Raw genomic sequence first — 13457 nt, forward strand, 5'->3', positions numbered from 1 at the left:
ACACGTGTGGAATACATATGTAAATGCCCATTTTCCTACTTACAACTGGTTACTAAAAAAGCCTGGATTAAACCCATCACAAGAGGGAAAACTGGAAGTACATTGAATTCACATTTCAAAGCTAAGAGAACCCTCTACCATGCAGACCAAGAACTGGTTTGCAATTCTTTTGTATATGGAACCTGAGCAATTAATAATGAAGACTCTGCAAGCAAAATGAATAATTGAGTAGATATTATTTTCAGTTTCAGTTTGGGTCACCAGTCTTAGACCACAGTTGTCTAAGAATGTAACATTGTAAAACTTTCACAAACTTTTCCATCACTCGCATATTTCCAAATTATTCTACTAAACAAATATGTTATATAAAATTATTCCTTCTACACCTCATGGTTGAAAATAGACATCAATGTAAAGTTTCTAAACACATGACTGACCTCTGGATTTGGATCCCTGCTTTTTTAATCTTCAGTTTTGGACTAGCTATGAAAATACCAACAGTTTTTTGTGCTGCTTTACTTGTGTGTCTTAAATGATTTTATACTTAAGATTCAGCCATTTTTAGGGATTCTATTGTAATATCACAGTTCTTATTTTCCTCCAGCAGAACTGTAGTACTGACAGGTTCCTGTCCAACTTTAGAAATGTTTCTTACAATCTTCAAGTTAAAAGAATTTTTAAATATAGTGAAACTAATAAAAATACAGTTCATAAATTATCTATACAGATTTTAAAAGGGCAGCTTATATTGCAGCACATCAAACTTGAGGCTGCAATTAAACTGCAAAATACCCAATATTTAAAACAAAACACTCCATTGACAAACGCTTTCATATCTAAATCTCCTTATGTCCTTTACATTCCAGAATATTCTGTACTCAAAACAAGAACAATGCCCTCCCACAGAGATCTCGGGGTACTGTCTGTGCCTCTGCTGGAGAAGTTTTTCCATATGGGGAAACTCTGCTGGCATCACTTAAATTGTACACAGAGGACACCTGGCAGTGCAGGACTTTTGATGAAAGGATTAGATATTACTGCAAGATTTTTTTCAAAGTGGAGAGGACTCTGTTCCTCAGTTTATTCCCACTGCACATTGTTTAGTAATAGGTATATTTTATTTACCATTTTACTACAAAAAGTTTATTTTATTTTGCTAACAACATTGGTTCCATGTTCTGCTTTTGATAACATTGCATGTATTTGGCTGTACTGATATTTAGATAGTAATTAATGATCAATTGCTTTTAATAATTTTTGCTTTAGTAACACTCTTTTCATTTGGTTTGGAATGAAGTTCCTATGAGAAATGAATGTATTCCAGGGAGGGTTTGTTTATTTTAGATCAAAAAAGGAAAATGAAGGATGCTGCTCGGCATCCAATAATAGCACCAGACAAGATCCTCCCATTTAAAGACATTTTTCAAAGTAATTTTGACACCCAATTCATTTTTATTGCCTTCACTTTGCAAGTATCCAATTCAGTGCAATATCTTTATGTCTCCATGGAGTTGTGTGTATTAAATAATCTACTGGTTTAGCCTAAACAACAGTGATATAGAAAATTTATATTCTGTAAATCACAGCAACTTTTTTCTTCTTTCATAGTTCTAATACCAATATATTTTGGAACTTACTCTGTGATATATTTGGCTCTAATTTTATCTACCTGAAATATTTTTCTTTTTTTTTTTTTTTCTGCAGGAGTATTTTTATCCCAAATACTTAGGTAAGTACAAAAACCCGTAAACAACTCTAGTATGCAGTTCAGTGCTCCTCTCATTTGGGTAATATTAGTTTAGTTATTCTGCCCAGAGCCCTTGAATGATTTCCAAGCTGATCATAGTGCAGTCTCCTGAGTGCTGAGTGCTCAGATCCCTGATGCACTGAGTGGGTTGGTCTGTGATCAGCTGTCCTTAACCTGCCCAGACAAGGTTTTTAATTCAAGCTGTGGGAACAGGCTCTTTGAAGATGAACAAGATGAGCTCAGCACTGTCTAGAACTGCCTGAAGGGAAGTTCTGGCCAGGTGAGGGTTGGTCTCTTCTCCCAGACACTCAGCAATAGGACAAGGGGGCACGATGGGCTCAAGCTCTGCCAGGGGAAATTGAAGTTGGAGAGCAGAAAGAAATTCTTTCCAGAGGGAGTGCTCAGGCATTGGAATGGGCTGCCCAGAGAGGGGGTGGATTCCCCATCCCTGGAGGTTTTTCAACTGAGCTTGGCTGTGGCACTGAGTGCCATGATCTGGTAAAGGGACTGGAGTTGGACCAAGGGTTGGACTTGATGATCTTGGAGGTCTTTTCTAATCCATTCTATGATTCTATGATTTTAAGCTGTTGTGATTTCAGTCTCAGTGAGTGCTCTGATCACGAGCAGACTTGTGTGGGTTTGCATTTCAGGCTGCCTGGCCTCCCATCGAGCCGGGGTGTTCAGGGTTGCTGCAGTTACTCCTGATTCTCCAGCTGACCTGAGGGCTTGTGTCAAGGGTAAGTGCTGCTCCTGGATACTTTCCCTAAGGCACTCACATCTGAAAACACACACCTAGAAAGCTATGACAGGAAAAAAGACACAAATAACCATTTAACTCAGGCAAGCTCAATAATCTCGAAAGGAGATTGAAAGAAATACGAGATGAGACAGCATTTTCAGAGAAAGAAATTTAAGTGACTGGTTTAAACTTTGTTACAGAACATAGAGCATCCATATTAGAGGTGCTCTACACAGTTTTGGAATTTTACTGTCCTCTGGAATTTTGGCTTTACTTGCAGCAGTGTTTAATCAGAAGTAAATCTGACAAATACACTGAAAACTATACTAAATTGTCAAATATACTAAAACACATTTTGTTAAGGTTTCTTAGTCACAGAAGTTCTAATCTTACAGTTCTGCAGTTCTTTGCTTCTTTTGAGTGAAGTAAGAAATGATTAAGAAACACACTGAGGCCTTATATACAGAATTGCAGCAAGTTTTTGGTCTTCAGGAACATATTTGCTATTCCTTCTACTTTTTTGAATCTGAACAGCGCTGAATCCTTCCTACTTTTCATTCTGCTGTCTGGTTTTGTCATTGAAGTTAATGTTGGTGACATTATTGAGCACTGATGTGTCCAGCCCACCCTTGACCTGCACAGTCAAGGCAATCTGAGGTGCCAGTTTCTCTGTAAACATGACCCTCCTTGGACAGAGAAACTCATCTCTCTAATCTTGAAGTCTTGGTGTTCTTGGAACTTTCATCCTTCTAGTGAAATTTGGGGCAATATGATGGGGCAAAGCACTGTTCTTTAAGAAGTGAAATACATTCTTAAAATGTAATGAATACAGTATCAAGTCTGCATTTGGTCACATCCTGCAGGGATTAGCAAAGTTCAGCAAGTAATTTGTTGTTGTTTTGTAGTTGTTTTTTGTCTGACAAAGGTAGTGGTGGCTTAGTATGTTCTCAGTCACTTGTAAATTCTTGCTGACAGAATTAGTAGCAAGATGTTTGTGGAGGTCTTTGGTGTTCTGCATGAAGCCCTTTTCTATTCATAACAGGTACCTGTAGGAAGAGAAGAAGGACTAAACTTCTTGAGCAAAAATAACCTGAAATAACAACTACTTTCAATGTTTTCCATCCCACAGAGATTTCCAACCAGTGCAGCCCTCTGCCTTGCCACAAAGATGGATACAAGGATTGCATAGATGGAAAAGGCAAATACACGTGTGTCTGTAAACCGGGATGGAGAGGAGAGAACTGTGAAGAAGGTACAGCCTTTGAACTCATGTGATGTGCCATGATCTGGTAAAGGGACTGGAGCTGGACCAAGGGTTGGACTCGATGATCTCAGAGGTCTTTTCCAACCCAATTGATTCTATGATTCTATGGTAGCTCTCAGGAGCACAATTACAGCTATTGAGCAGTATCACAGCTGATCAGTGAGTGCCCCCATCAGCAGAGCTTTTGATTTGGTTTTCCTTTCAGATATAAATGAGTGTGAAGACTTCAATGGGGGTTGTAGCCAACGCTGTTCCAATCTGCCCGGGAGCTACCGCTGTTTGTGTGAGGATGGATTCTTCATGCACTCCAACAAGCGGGACTGTGGAGGTACAGAGGGGGACTTGAGCACATCACAGCACACTGCCTGGTCACTATGGGCAGGAAAGTTTTTAGTGCCATAGTTCCATAAATGCTCCAGGTCCACAGGAGGATTGTATTGCCTCTGAAAAATGCAGCCCTGCTTTACCTTGGCTGCTCATTCCACCTGCAGCCTCACAGCACAAGCATTTGTGACAACCCACAAATATGTCAGCAATAGGACAAGGGGGCATGGGCTCAAGCTCTGCCAGGGGAAATTCAAGCTGGAGAGCAGAAAAAAATTGTTTGCAGAGAGAGTGCTCAGGCATTGGAATGGGCTGCCCAGAGAGGGGGTGGATTCCCCATCCCTGGAGGTTTTTCAGCTGAGCTTGGCCGTGGCACTGAGTGCCATGATCTGGTAAAGGGACTGGAGTTGGACCAAGGGTTGGACTTGATGATCTCACAGGTCTTTTCCAACCCAATCAATTCTATGATACTGTGAACCCAATAGTGAACCAGATCAGAGAGACAAAAAAAGGAAAGAAAGAGGAAAAAGGCTATAGATGAGATTCTTCTTCATTCTAGAGCTCCATGGAGCATGTTTTTCTCCTCACATACTAAAACAATCTGAAGTGGTGTGACCAGCTAATATTGTTACCATGGAAATCCTGTCTGGTAAACAGGTTTAGGCTAAATCACTCCTAATTAATGATACTGCTCTTGTGGGAGTTTGAAGTTCATTGGAGAAGAAGCTATTAATGAAACTAAATATTCTCTTAATGGAGAGAAAGATTTGTCTTTTACTCACCCAGCATATTTTTTTCTGTGCATGCTTGTTTCTGTTATTATTAGCCATGACCTATGTGCTTCATTCTGTTCCAGATAAAGACTCTGTATTGACATAATTAGCAATTCTTACTGCATAGTTGGAAAAAAAATTACAACTTAATTCAATTTTAATGTCATATTTTATTGCCAAACTGTGACAACAGTTTTGGATAATGTCAGATAATTTAACAAACTAAACTTGATGGCCATCTTTCACTGTCACTTTCATTAGTTTATATATTTTTGGGAATTAATAACTTTCAAAGAAATGCCACAGCAACAGAAGAATGTGGTTTTGTCAAAAAGAGCAAGCAGGTAAGTTTGTTAGAATCTCTATGATTCTTGCAAAGATACTGGGAAATTTGGTTAAAAAATAATCAAAGATAAAAATGGACTAATATATCTTAGTACCTCAGGCACTAATTCAGTCATTTGATGAACTGGATTTAAGTATTTCATTACATCTAACTAAAAAATGATACAATTAGGAATTTGGAATGCACGCAGTAAGTGTAGAAAAGTAGTCCAAATTCAGGGCAGCTTTGACTTACAAGGTTCCAGGAGTCCTGGAAAGCCAGTGGGAGACTCTGTTCCTGTGCAGCACCATTTCCACTACTACAAAACCACAGGGAAAACTGGAATGATCCCTGCACATACAAGTGGGGATGAAGTACTACCAGGGATCTGATATTCTTCTGTCTAAAAGACATTTAATAAGATTGATGCTCTAAGCTGAATCCAGTTGTCACATCTGCATGGTGAAAATGACATTGAAAAATTGGATACAACACAGAAGAAACACTGAAATGGTTTGAGGGATAGGGAGACAGTGAGGGACTTGAACACCTGTCAGCAGAGCCAATTAAAACACAATTGTGACATGATTTGATTGTAGCATGCAAGGATCTCTGACAGGATTCTCTCTTGTCTTTCTGTATGTCTTTTTCTAAGATAGGATTTTGTTTTGCAGTCTGGTTTAGTTTATAGGAAGTCTGCAGAATCTCTCCCTGCCTTCCTGGACGTGCATCCCTTTTCCTGTTACCCACAGAACACATAAAAGAATGAGAAAGATAAGCAGGCAGAGAATTTTTTTTCACTGAAGGCATGCAGAGGTGTTTTTTTTTCTCTGGAAATCTTTATGGCTATAACTGTAGTCTGCTATAAAGCATGGTAGAACTAGCAGGAAAGTTTGCACAGTTCAGGATGGGGTTAGGAAAAAAAATGGCATGCAAGAGAGTGACTTGTTTTTTAATGACTTGTTTGTGTTCCTAGATATAAATGAATGTGTGCTGCATCCAAACATCTGTGGGACAGCCACCTGTAAAAACACCCAGGGGAAATATGAATGTGAATGTCCAGAAGGCTACACATATAATTCAACTTCCAAGAACTGTGAAGGTAAGTCTGCTCCCAACTCCTCCCTTTTCTCTTTCCTCTTCTCCCACCTTCTCCTTTCTTTTTTAATGCACTGCTCTACCAAACTCCAGAATCTCATCTAGTGGTGCATTTCTTCATCTTCATACTGTTTATTAGATTATGGCTCAATTTTTCATTCTTTCAGAGGTGCAGTCAGGCTGTACTGCAGGCAGTGTATACAGTTGCAATGCCTGACTCCCTGACATGGGAGGGTTTGTCCTGCTGCATTCTCAGTCCATGGGAGCTCTCTCTCCTTTCCCACTTCAGAGAGGACTTTGAGCCCAAGCTCTCAAACTGCCTAACTTGCTTCTTTCAGATAGCTTGGACCAATGTGTTGAGGATCTGAACATTACCAGAGCATTTTGTGCTTTGTTTTCAGTCATCATTGCAGTTACAAGGATGGGATATTTGATGTCAGTGTGATACATATCCCTAACTCAAGACAAGCTGTAGTAAAAGCAATTAAAAATACTTATTTGGCAAGTTTGGAAGATTTATAAAGGGATAATCACCAGGACTGCAAACTGTGCTTAATCAAGTTGTCTCAATAACCTAAAAAAACTTGTTTTAACAATCTGTTTAGGTGCTTATTTAGTCCTCATGGCCAGGAGCTCAGTCTCTGTCCTTGGTATGTCCTTAGATCTGAGGTACTGGAGAGACCATTTCACTGGGGTCTCTGAATTCCATTTAACATAATCTTCATCTAATTCTTCTTAGGAGCATCTCATTATGTTGGAAAATACCAGTGTGAGAGTGAGTTGATCTCCATTCTAGGCTGGAAGTGACAGCATGGCAGTTCTCTAAAAGATCTTTTTATAAACACCTCACATGTAAAAGAAAACTATTCTTAAATACCCAGAAGAGGAGCTATGAAAAAGGAGCTGCACCAAAAGAATCTTTCCTGAACTGCAAATCTGTAATTAAAAATTTCTGTAACAATTATAGCAAAGTTGGAAAGTATTGACAACTAGCAGTAAAGTAGCAAGAAGCCATTCACACATAGCCCATAATAAAATAACCTTACAAGTGTTGAAAGTATTTGCATAATTATCTTAGAATGTATTTTATTTCTCTCTACTTACTAAATTTTCTGTTTAGTACACATCAGAAATTAAATTTCAGTTGTAGAACAGACATGATGTTTTACAATGAAGAGGATTTTCTACATTTCCAGTTTAAGAAAAGTGTATCAGTGACTGGTTTTTATTTTAAATGCTGCCTGTATGTTCCTGCTCAAAAGGACACAAAAGCAGCTTTTTATTGGCCATGACTCTTTTGCTCCATGGCTTTTCATGCAGGTTTCTGTGTGGTATTAATCACATACTGAGTTATCAGCTCTTTGCCCAGTTACCATGGGAGTGAAATTCTACTGACAATTTTATGTTCCTGTGTGCACCAAAGTGAGAAAACCTCACAATAATTAATCTAATTCTTGCTCCTCCTAGGATTTCTTCAGATAAATTTAACTTGATGCAACCCATATAAGTATTGCTTTTCTGGTGGAACATTTCAGGAGGTTGGAAGATGAGGATGTTAAAACAGGGAAAGTCTCATCTCCTAGGAGGAGATTATGCTGCTAAGCTTTTAGACCTTCTTGTAACCACATTAAATGAGTCACCAAATCCTGTCTAAGGACAGGATTGTTCAGACTGACAGAAACACAGCCTTGCAGAAATGCTAAATGGCAGGAGCTTTTCATTGTCAGGTTGCATGTAGGTGGCCAAATTTAATTATGCTTATTAGAAAAATTGAATTTCCATACATTTATGCAGAGCTATCTCTGTGATGACAGATTCTATTAGACTGGAACAGAAAAGGGTTTGTTTTCTTTTTCCTCACCCATTCCTAGGAGAAGGTTGCTACAGTTCTTCATCCCTGCTGGAGATGGGAGGCACTAGGAGTGGAAGATTTGTGCAATCCTGTCTTTGTTTTATAGTAGCCATACAATTTTAGACACAGAATTTGATTATCTACTTCTCACCACTTCTGCCAGTTCAAACACCTTGCCAAAAAAAAATAGGTAGTGGAAATGAGTATGTAGATTTATTGTGTTAGAAGGTCTCTCTTGCAATCAGTATGAAGGAGACAAACCAAGTTGAACCCACACCTTAAAGGATCAAGGTTTTCTCTTTCCAAATTAATTATCTAATGCGCATAAAACTGTCTCCACACATCCATGCCTCACCATATTCCCTCTCTCTTCCTCCAAGCAACATAAAAAAGAGTTTTTTCATCTTTAAAAAAATCCCAGCATAGTATAAAACAGATTTAAATGCATGCACTGGTACAAAATTGTTTATTTCCACTGGAAGGGCCATTTGTTTGCAAACGAGTGTTGCAGTTTCTTTACTCTGAGGCCCCAAATCACCCTCATTAGAGTCTCTTGTCAAGGAGAGATTTTGTTTGTTTCTACAATAGAACTGTAAAAATTACATTGTTTTTTTACACAGCCTTTCATTTTTAAATTTTTTATTGTCTACAACCTACTTAATAGAAAATGAAGTTTCTTTAGTTGATATAACTTATTTGCAGCTCAAATCAGACTTTTGGTCTCCACAAGTAGATGCTGTCTGAAGATTAGCCATTTATGAGATGACTGTATTTTATTTTAAAAGGTATTTTGCTCTGAAATTGTTTTGGTTTTATATTAGAATCATAGAATGGATTGGGTTGGAAAAGACCTCTGAGATCATCAAGTCCAACCCTTGGTCCAACTCCAGTCCCTTTACCAGATCATGGCACTCAGTGCCACGGCCAAGCTCAGGTTAAAAACCTCCAGGGATGGGGAATCCACCCCCTCTCTGGGCAGCCCATTCCAATGCCTGAGCACTCTCGCTGCAAAGAATTTTCTTCTGCTCTCCAACTTCAATTTCCCCTGGCAGAGCTTGAGCCCATCGTGCCCCCTTGTCCTATTGCTGAGTGCCTGGGATTAATATTAATAAAGCAGGTCCTTTCTTCACATACTTGCCATATATACTCTTAATAATCTAAGCCCTCATGATGTCTTAGAGGGAAAGGAGGAGATCTGACCCAGAATGGCATTTCTGCCATTTGTGATAGTAATTTTTGAGGTCTCTTCACTAATTCAACCCCCTTACAGCTCACCTTCTTAGTGCCTCACACATCAGACCAGCTCTCACACCAGGTCTCTATCAGATTGCTGAGTCTTACACACCCAGCAGGTAATTCTGGATTCTAAATTTTACATAGGAGACATCCATTAGCATTGCTTTAGCCACCTTTTGGATTCCTGTTATTCCAGGGAACCTGTCTTGTCCATTATGCCATTTGTTTGTGTTAGATATCAGACTGTGCCATGAATAAATCTTTCTGTGTGCCTCCATTTCTCCTAGATATCGATGAATGTGCTGAAAATGTTTGTGCTCAGCTCTGTGTAAACTCCCCTGGAAGTTACAGCTGCTATTGTGATGGCAAGAAGGGGTTCAAGCTCTCTAAGGACATGAAGAATTGTGAGGTAAAAGAGTGCCATGTAAAATTCCATGTGGGAAATCACAAAGTTGGGTGTTTCTGGATGACAGGATAAGTTAGATTAAGGCAAGAACAGGCTAAAAATTGCTGAGAAAGTGCCAGAGATTCTGATCTCTGGTTTGGCTCACAAAGCAGGCCTGGTAGGGATTTGGATGCCATTCAGTTCATGAATGCTCATTTACAGGAGTCCTGTCAAAAGAAACTTGTCTTAGCCAGTCATCTTTACTCCCTGCTGCTTCCAAAATAAGCCCCAGCTTTCTCCTATCAAACAAATAATTTCTGTTCAGCCTACTCAGAGACAGAATGTTCCATTTGTCCATATGTTCCCAAGTTTTCCTTAGACTGCACAGAAGTTTTCATTGACTATTTCAGATTACTCTGTTCGAATTGAAAAGAACCCACACTGGATTGTTTTCCTCAGTTCTCATCTGCCATAGCTAAAGAAAAAGCACTTAGTAATACTTGCCAATTGAAGAACATCTTGCAACCAAAATTGGCTGGTTTTGCTCAGTTTGAAAATTTACACTTCTCAGTAGCAGAAACTTTGAAACTCCAGAGGATCAGAATTCAAGGATTCAAGTCCAAGGATTATGTTGTAAGTGGTTCTCTGTATCCTTTGAAAGGTGCAGGCAGGCTGAGACTTGTTCTGTGAAGTGAGCTCAGAGAACTGCCAACAAAAAAACCACCTCTAACAGTCTAAAAAAACTTGGCTTAAACTTAAGGAACAAGAGCTGACAAGTTCTGGCATCTGTGTATCAGATCTTGTTTGTACTTCCTGAAGTTTAGTATCTGAACAACACTTGGCAGGAATTACATTTCATTGTGCTCATCCTTGAAATAGTAACATGTAATGGGGCTAGGAGATGCTCTTATTTTCAATACTGTTGTTCAAACATTATTAATTCTCTATCTGGAAGTTTCTTTCTTGGATTTTAATGGGAAAAAAAGTTTATTCAGCTGAAAAATCTATGCAGTCTAAAGACTGGTGATACCAGCAGGCTTAAAAGGAAGTAGCCATAAAATTCAAGACGAGTATCTACATTTAAGGAAGTGCTGCTTTAGGAATACAGAATTCAGAGTTTGTGAACTGCACTGGTAACTTTTGCTGAATTACAGCATGTTTTCAGAACAGAAAAGTTCCTCACACCTGTTTTTGGTAACTTTGTCCTGCAGTTCTGTACTGCCATTGTGCAGAGGGCAGTCACAGGATGCTTTGAGGGATAACATGGGATCCAAGTGACTTTTGGACTCCTGCAATGAGCCTGTTTTAGACTCCTCAATGAGACAGGTGCTTAAACCCCTTTGTGGAACAGTCTTCCCACCTCTCTCCACAGGCAGAGCCCAGATTCCTGAACCTAAAGGAATCAGGGTTTTACTTTTAAAATGAAACTGTAGATATTAATTAAGCATAACATCACAGCTTCAGAAGGAAAGTCAACAATGCCTTAGAATGGATACCTGACATTTCTTTACTGAAGGTTTTGCTGCTTTAAACTTGCACCACACAAAACAGACATTATTCCTGAATAGAAACACCTTTGTTTAAAACATCAAGGGGATGATTACCTAAAAGAATAAGCAGTTTCCCCCCTGCCATTGCAACTGCAGTTGGCTGACTGTGATTACTCACACAGAGCATTAGGATTAATCCCAGTTTGACATCCTGTTGTAGTTGCAACAAATGCTTAGAACTTCTTTTACACTTTTCCTGAGAATGTGGTCTTAAAAATTTCATATCCCCACTAACAATTCTCAGAAATATTAATTCAGTGCTGTTCCAGCAGGAATTGTTGTGTGGCTTTTGTCAACATTCCTTTCCAGAGCTCAAAGAGGACAAGTCATTCAAGGAACAGCCAGGTGGAAACATTTTCTTTCGAACTGTTACTTAATCCTCTTGTAAATTGCTACTTTTTATGCCAGGTAAATGATTCTGGTAGCACTAGAGGTCATTCAGATATGAGTATCTGTACATCAAAATTGATAAAGAAAATAAAAGGTGATTTTATTCTCATTTTTTTAATGCAATTTTCTCCAGACACAGCTCTGACCAATTCCCTTCTAACACCTGGTCAGGTTTAGATTCTACAGAACTTTAATAATGGATCAGTATGTGGGTGTCAGACATCCCTGGTACAAGGAAAGCACCTGATGGAAGACTGAAGTTCTGAAGTCAAATATTAAATATTTAAATGGTAGCTTTGATCCACTAGAACTGTATTTTGACCTGAATTATCCACCAACAATTTAAATAATGGACATTTCAAGTAAAAGCAAACCCACACCACTTCATTTGCACATAGGTATTCAAGGTTTTAAAAACCCCCAAACCCCAGAGGTGAGCCATTAAAATAAAAAAGGACAGGCTAGCAGCCAACAGCAGGAGTTGCTTCATAATCTATCACAATGCATTAACAGTTCTTTTTCTCTACCATTTTCAGTCTATTACTGACTGTATCCCACTGAACCTTGAAAAGAATTATGAGCTGCTTTACCTGGCAGAGCAATTTATAGGAATTCCCGTCCTCTACTTAAAGTTTAAATTGCCAAATGTCACAAGGTAAGCATTCACTATGATAAAAGTATGCATTGAAATTATGGACATTTGTGTCCATCAGTTTTCTGAGGGTTTAGAAAGAGTGCATTGCATGCATAAATTATATCACCACCTCCCCTGTGACTGAGATACCTTTATGTGAAGAGTGAATAAACTCAGCTTCTTACATATGTCTATGAATAAATAACAGAATTGAAGTCTTCCAGCTCTTACAGTCCTGGTTACCAGTGCAGGGAGAGGGGAATGAGCTGGGAGAAAGAGCTCAAAGAGATCCAGAACTGAATGATCAAAAAAGGAAGAGGATTGAGGGCAGTAAGTTTGACAGACAGTGGGTCTTGTTGCTTTTTGAAGAGAGCAAAAAGATTGTGGCTTTCTCACGACAGAAGGTCACTCTGGAGGAAAGAGCAGGGGCTGGGGAAGGTGGGAGGCAGTGATACAGATACAGGAAGGCATTCAAAATTATCAATATAATATTCATAGCTTATAGGAAAATAATTACTGTACAGCTTCCAGTTATGTGTGGGAACGTCTTCAGCCTGGATGTTGCTGCTCCTTCACATCTGCCCTGGGTGGAATCTGATTTTGTTTCTCAGCAGTACATGCACAGCTTGTCACAGCCCCTCCCTGTGTGTTCCAAGGACACCAGTGGAGCACAGCACCTTGTCTAGAGACTTCCTTTACAGCTGTCAGAGCAATTGTTAGTGCTAGTGACCCCTTTATTACTCCTGGGCTTCTTTACTGCAGCAGCTGAAATTGCAGCGTTCCCTGACTCACTGACAGAACAATTTGAAGGTAACAGCAGCAACAGCTGTTGAGCTGGTGATCCCCAGAGCCTCAGAACCTTACAGAAGGACATAAATACTAAGAACTTTTTCCTCTGCCGCTGTTCTGAGTTGGCCAGGCATTACTGCTGTCCTGGAAGACCTTTCTGAGATGACAAATGTTTCAAGGTGTCTTAATAGTCCCTGTGTAAATACAGGATGGTTTTAGGTGAGGGACAGCCCCACCTGGCGGACAAGGAGCAGCACTGCGAGGGAAAGCCACCCGAGTTAATACAGCTGCCTCCAGCAAATCCGAACTTCCACTTGCTTTGTTTTCTCCTTTCATCCTTAATCTGTTTTA

General features: G+C 39.4%; 1 protein-coding gene across 1 annotated transcript in view; it reads left to right on the forward strand.

Annotated features, from left to right (window-relative positions):
- PROS1 (protein S) overlaps positions 1–13457 on the forward strand; it is a 30954-nt gene that overhangs the window by 5980 nt on the left and 11517 nt on the right. Inside the window, exons 3-9 of the mRNA XM_071564285.1 lie at positions 1705–1729; positions 2398–2484; positions 3616–3738; positions 3956–4078; positions 6149–6274; positions 9646–9767; positions 12220–12338. Coding sequence (XP_071420386.1) covers positions 1705–1729; positions 2398–2484; positions 3616–3738; positions 3956–4078; positions 6149–6274; positions 9646–9767; positions 12220–12338 — 725 coding nt within the window. The remainder of the gene's footprint in view (positions 1–1704; positions 1730–2397; positions 2485–3615; positions 3739–3955; positions 4079–6148; positions 6275–9645; positions 9768–12219; positions 12339–13457) is intronic.

The sequence above is a fragment of the Pithys albifrons genome, chromosome 1, assembly GCF_047495875.1.
Source record: "Pithys albifrons albifrons isolate INPA30051 chromosome 1, PitAlb_v1, whole genome shotgun sequence".
Classification (NCBI taxonomy): domain Eukaryota; kingdom Metazoa; phylum Chordata; class Aves; order Passeriformes; family Thamnophilidae; genus Pithys; species Pithys albifrons.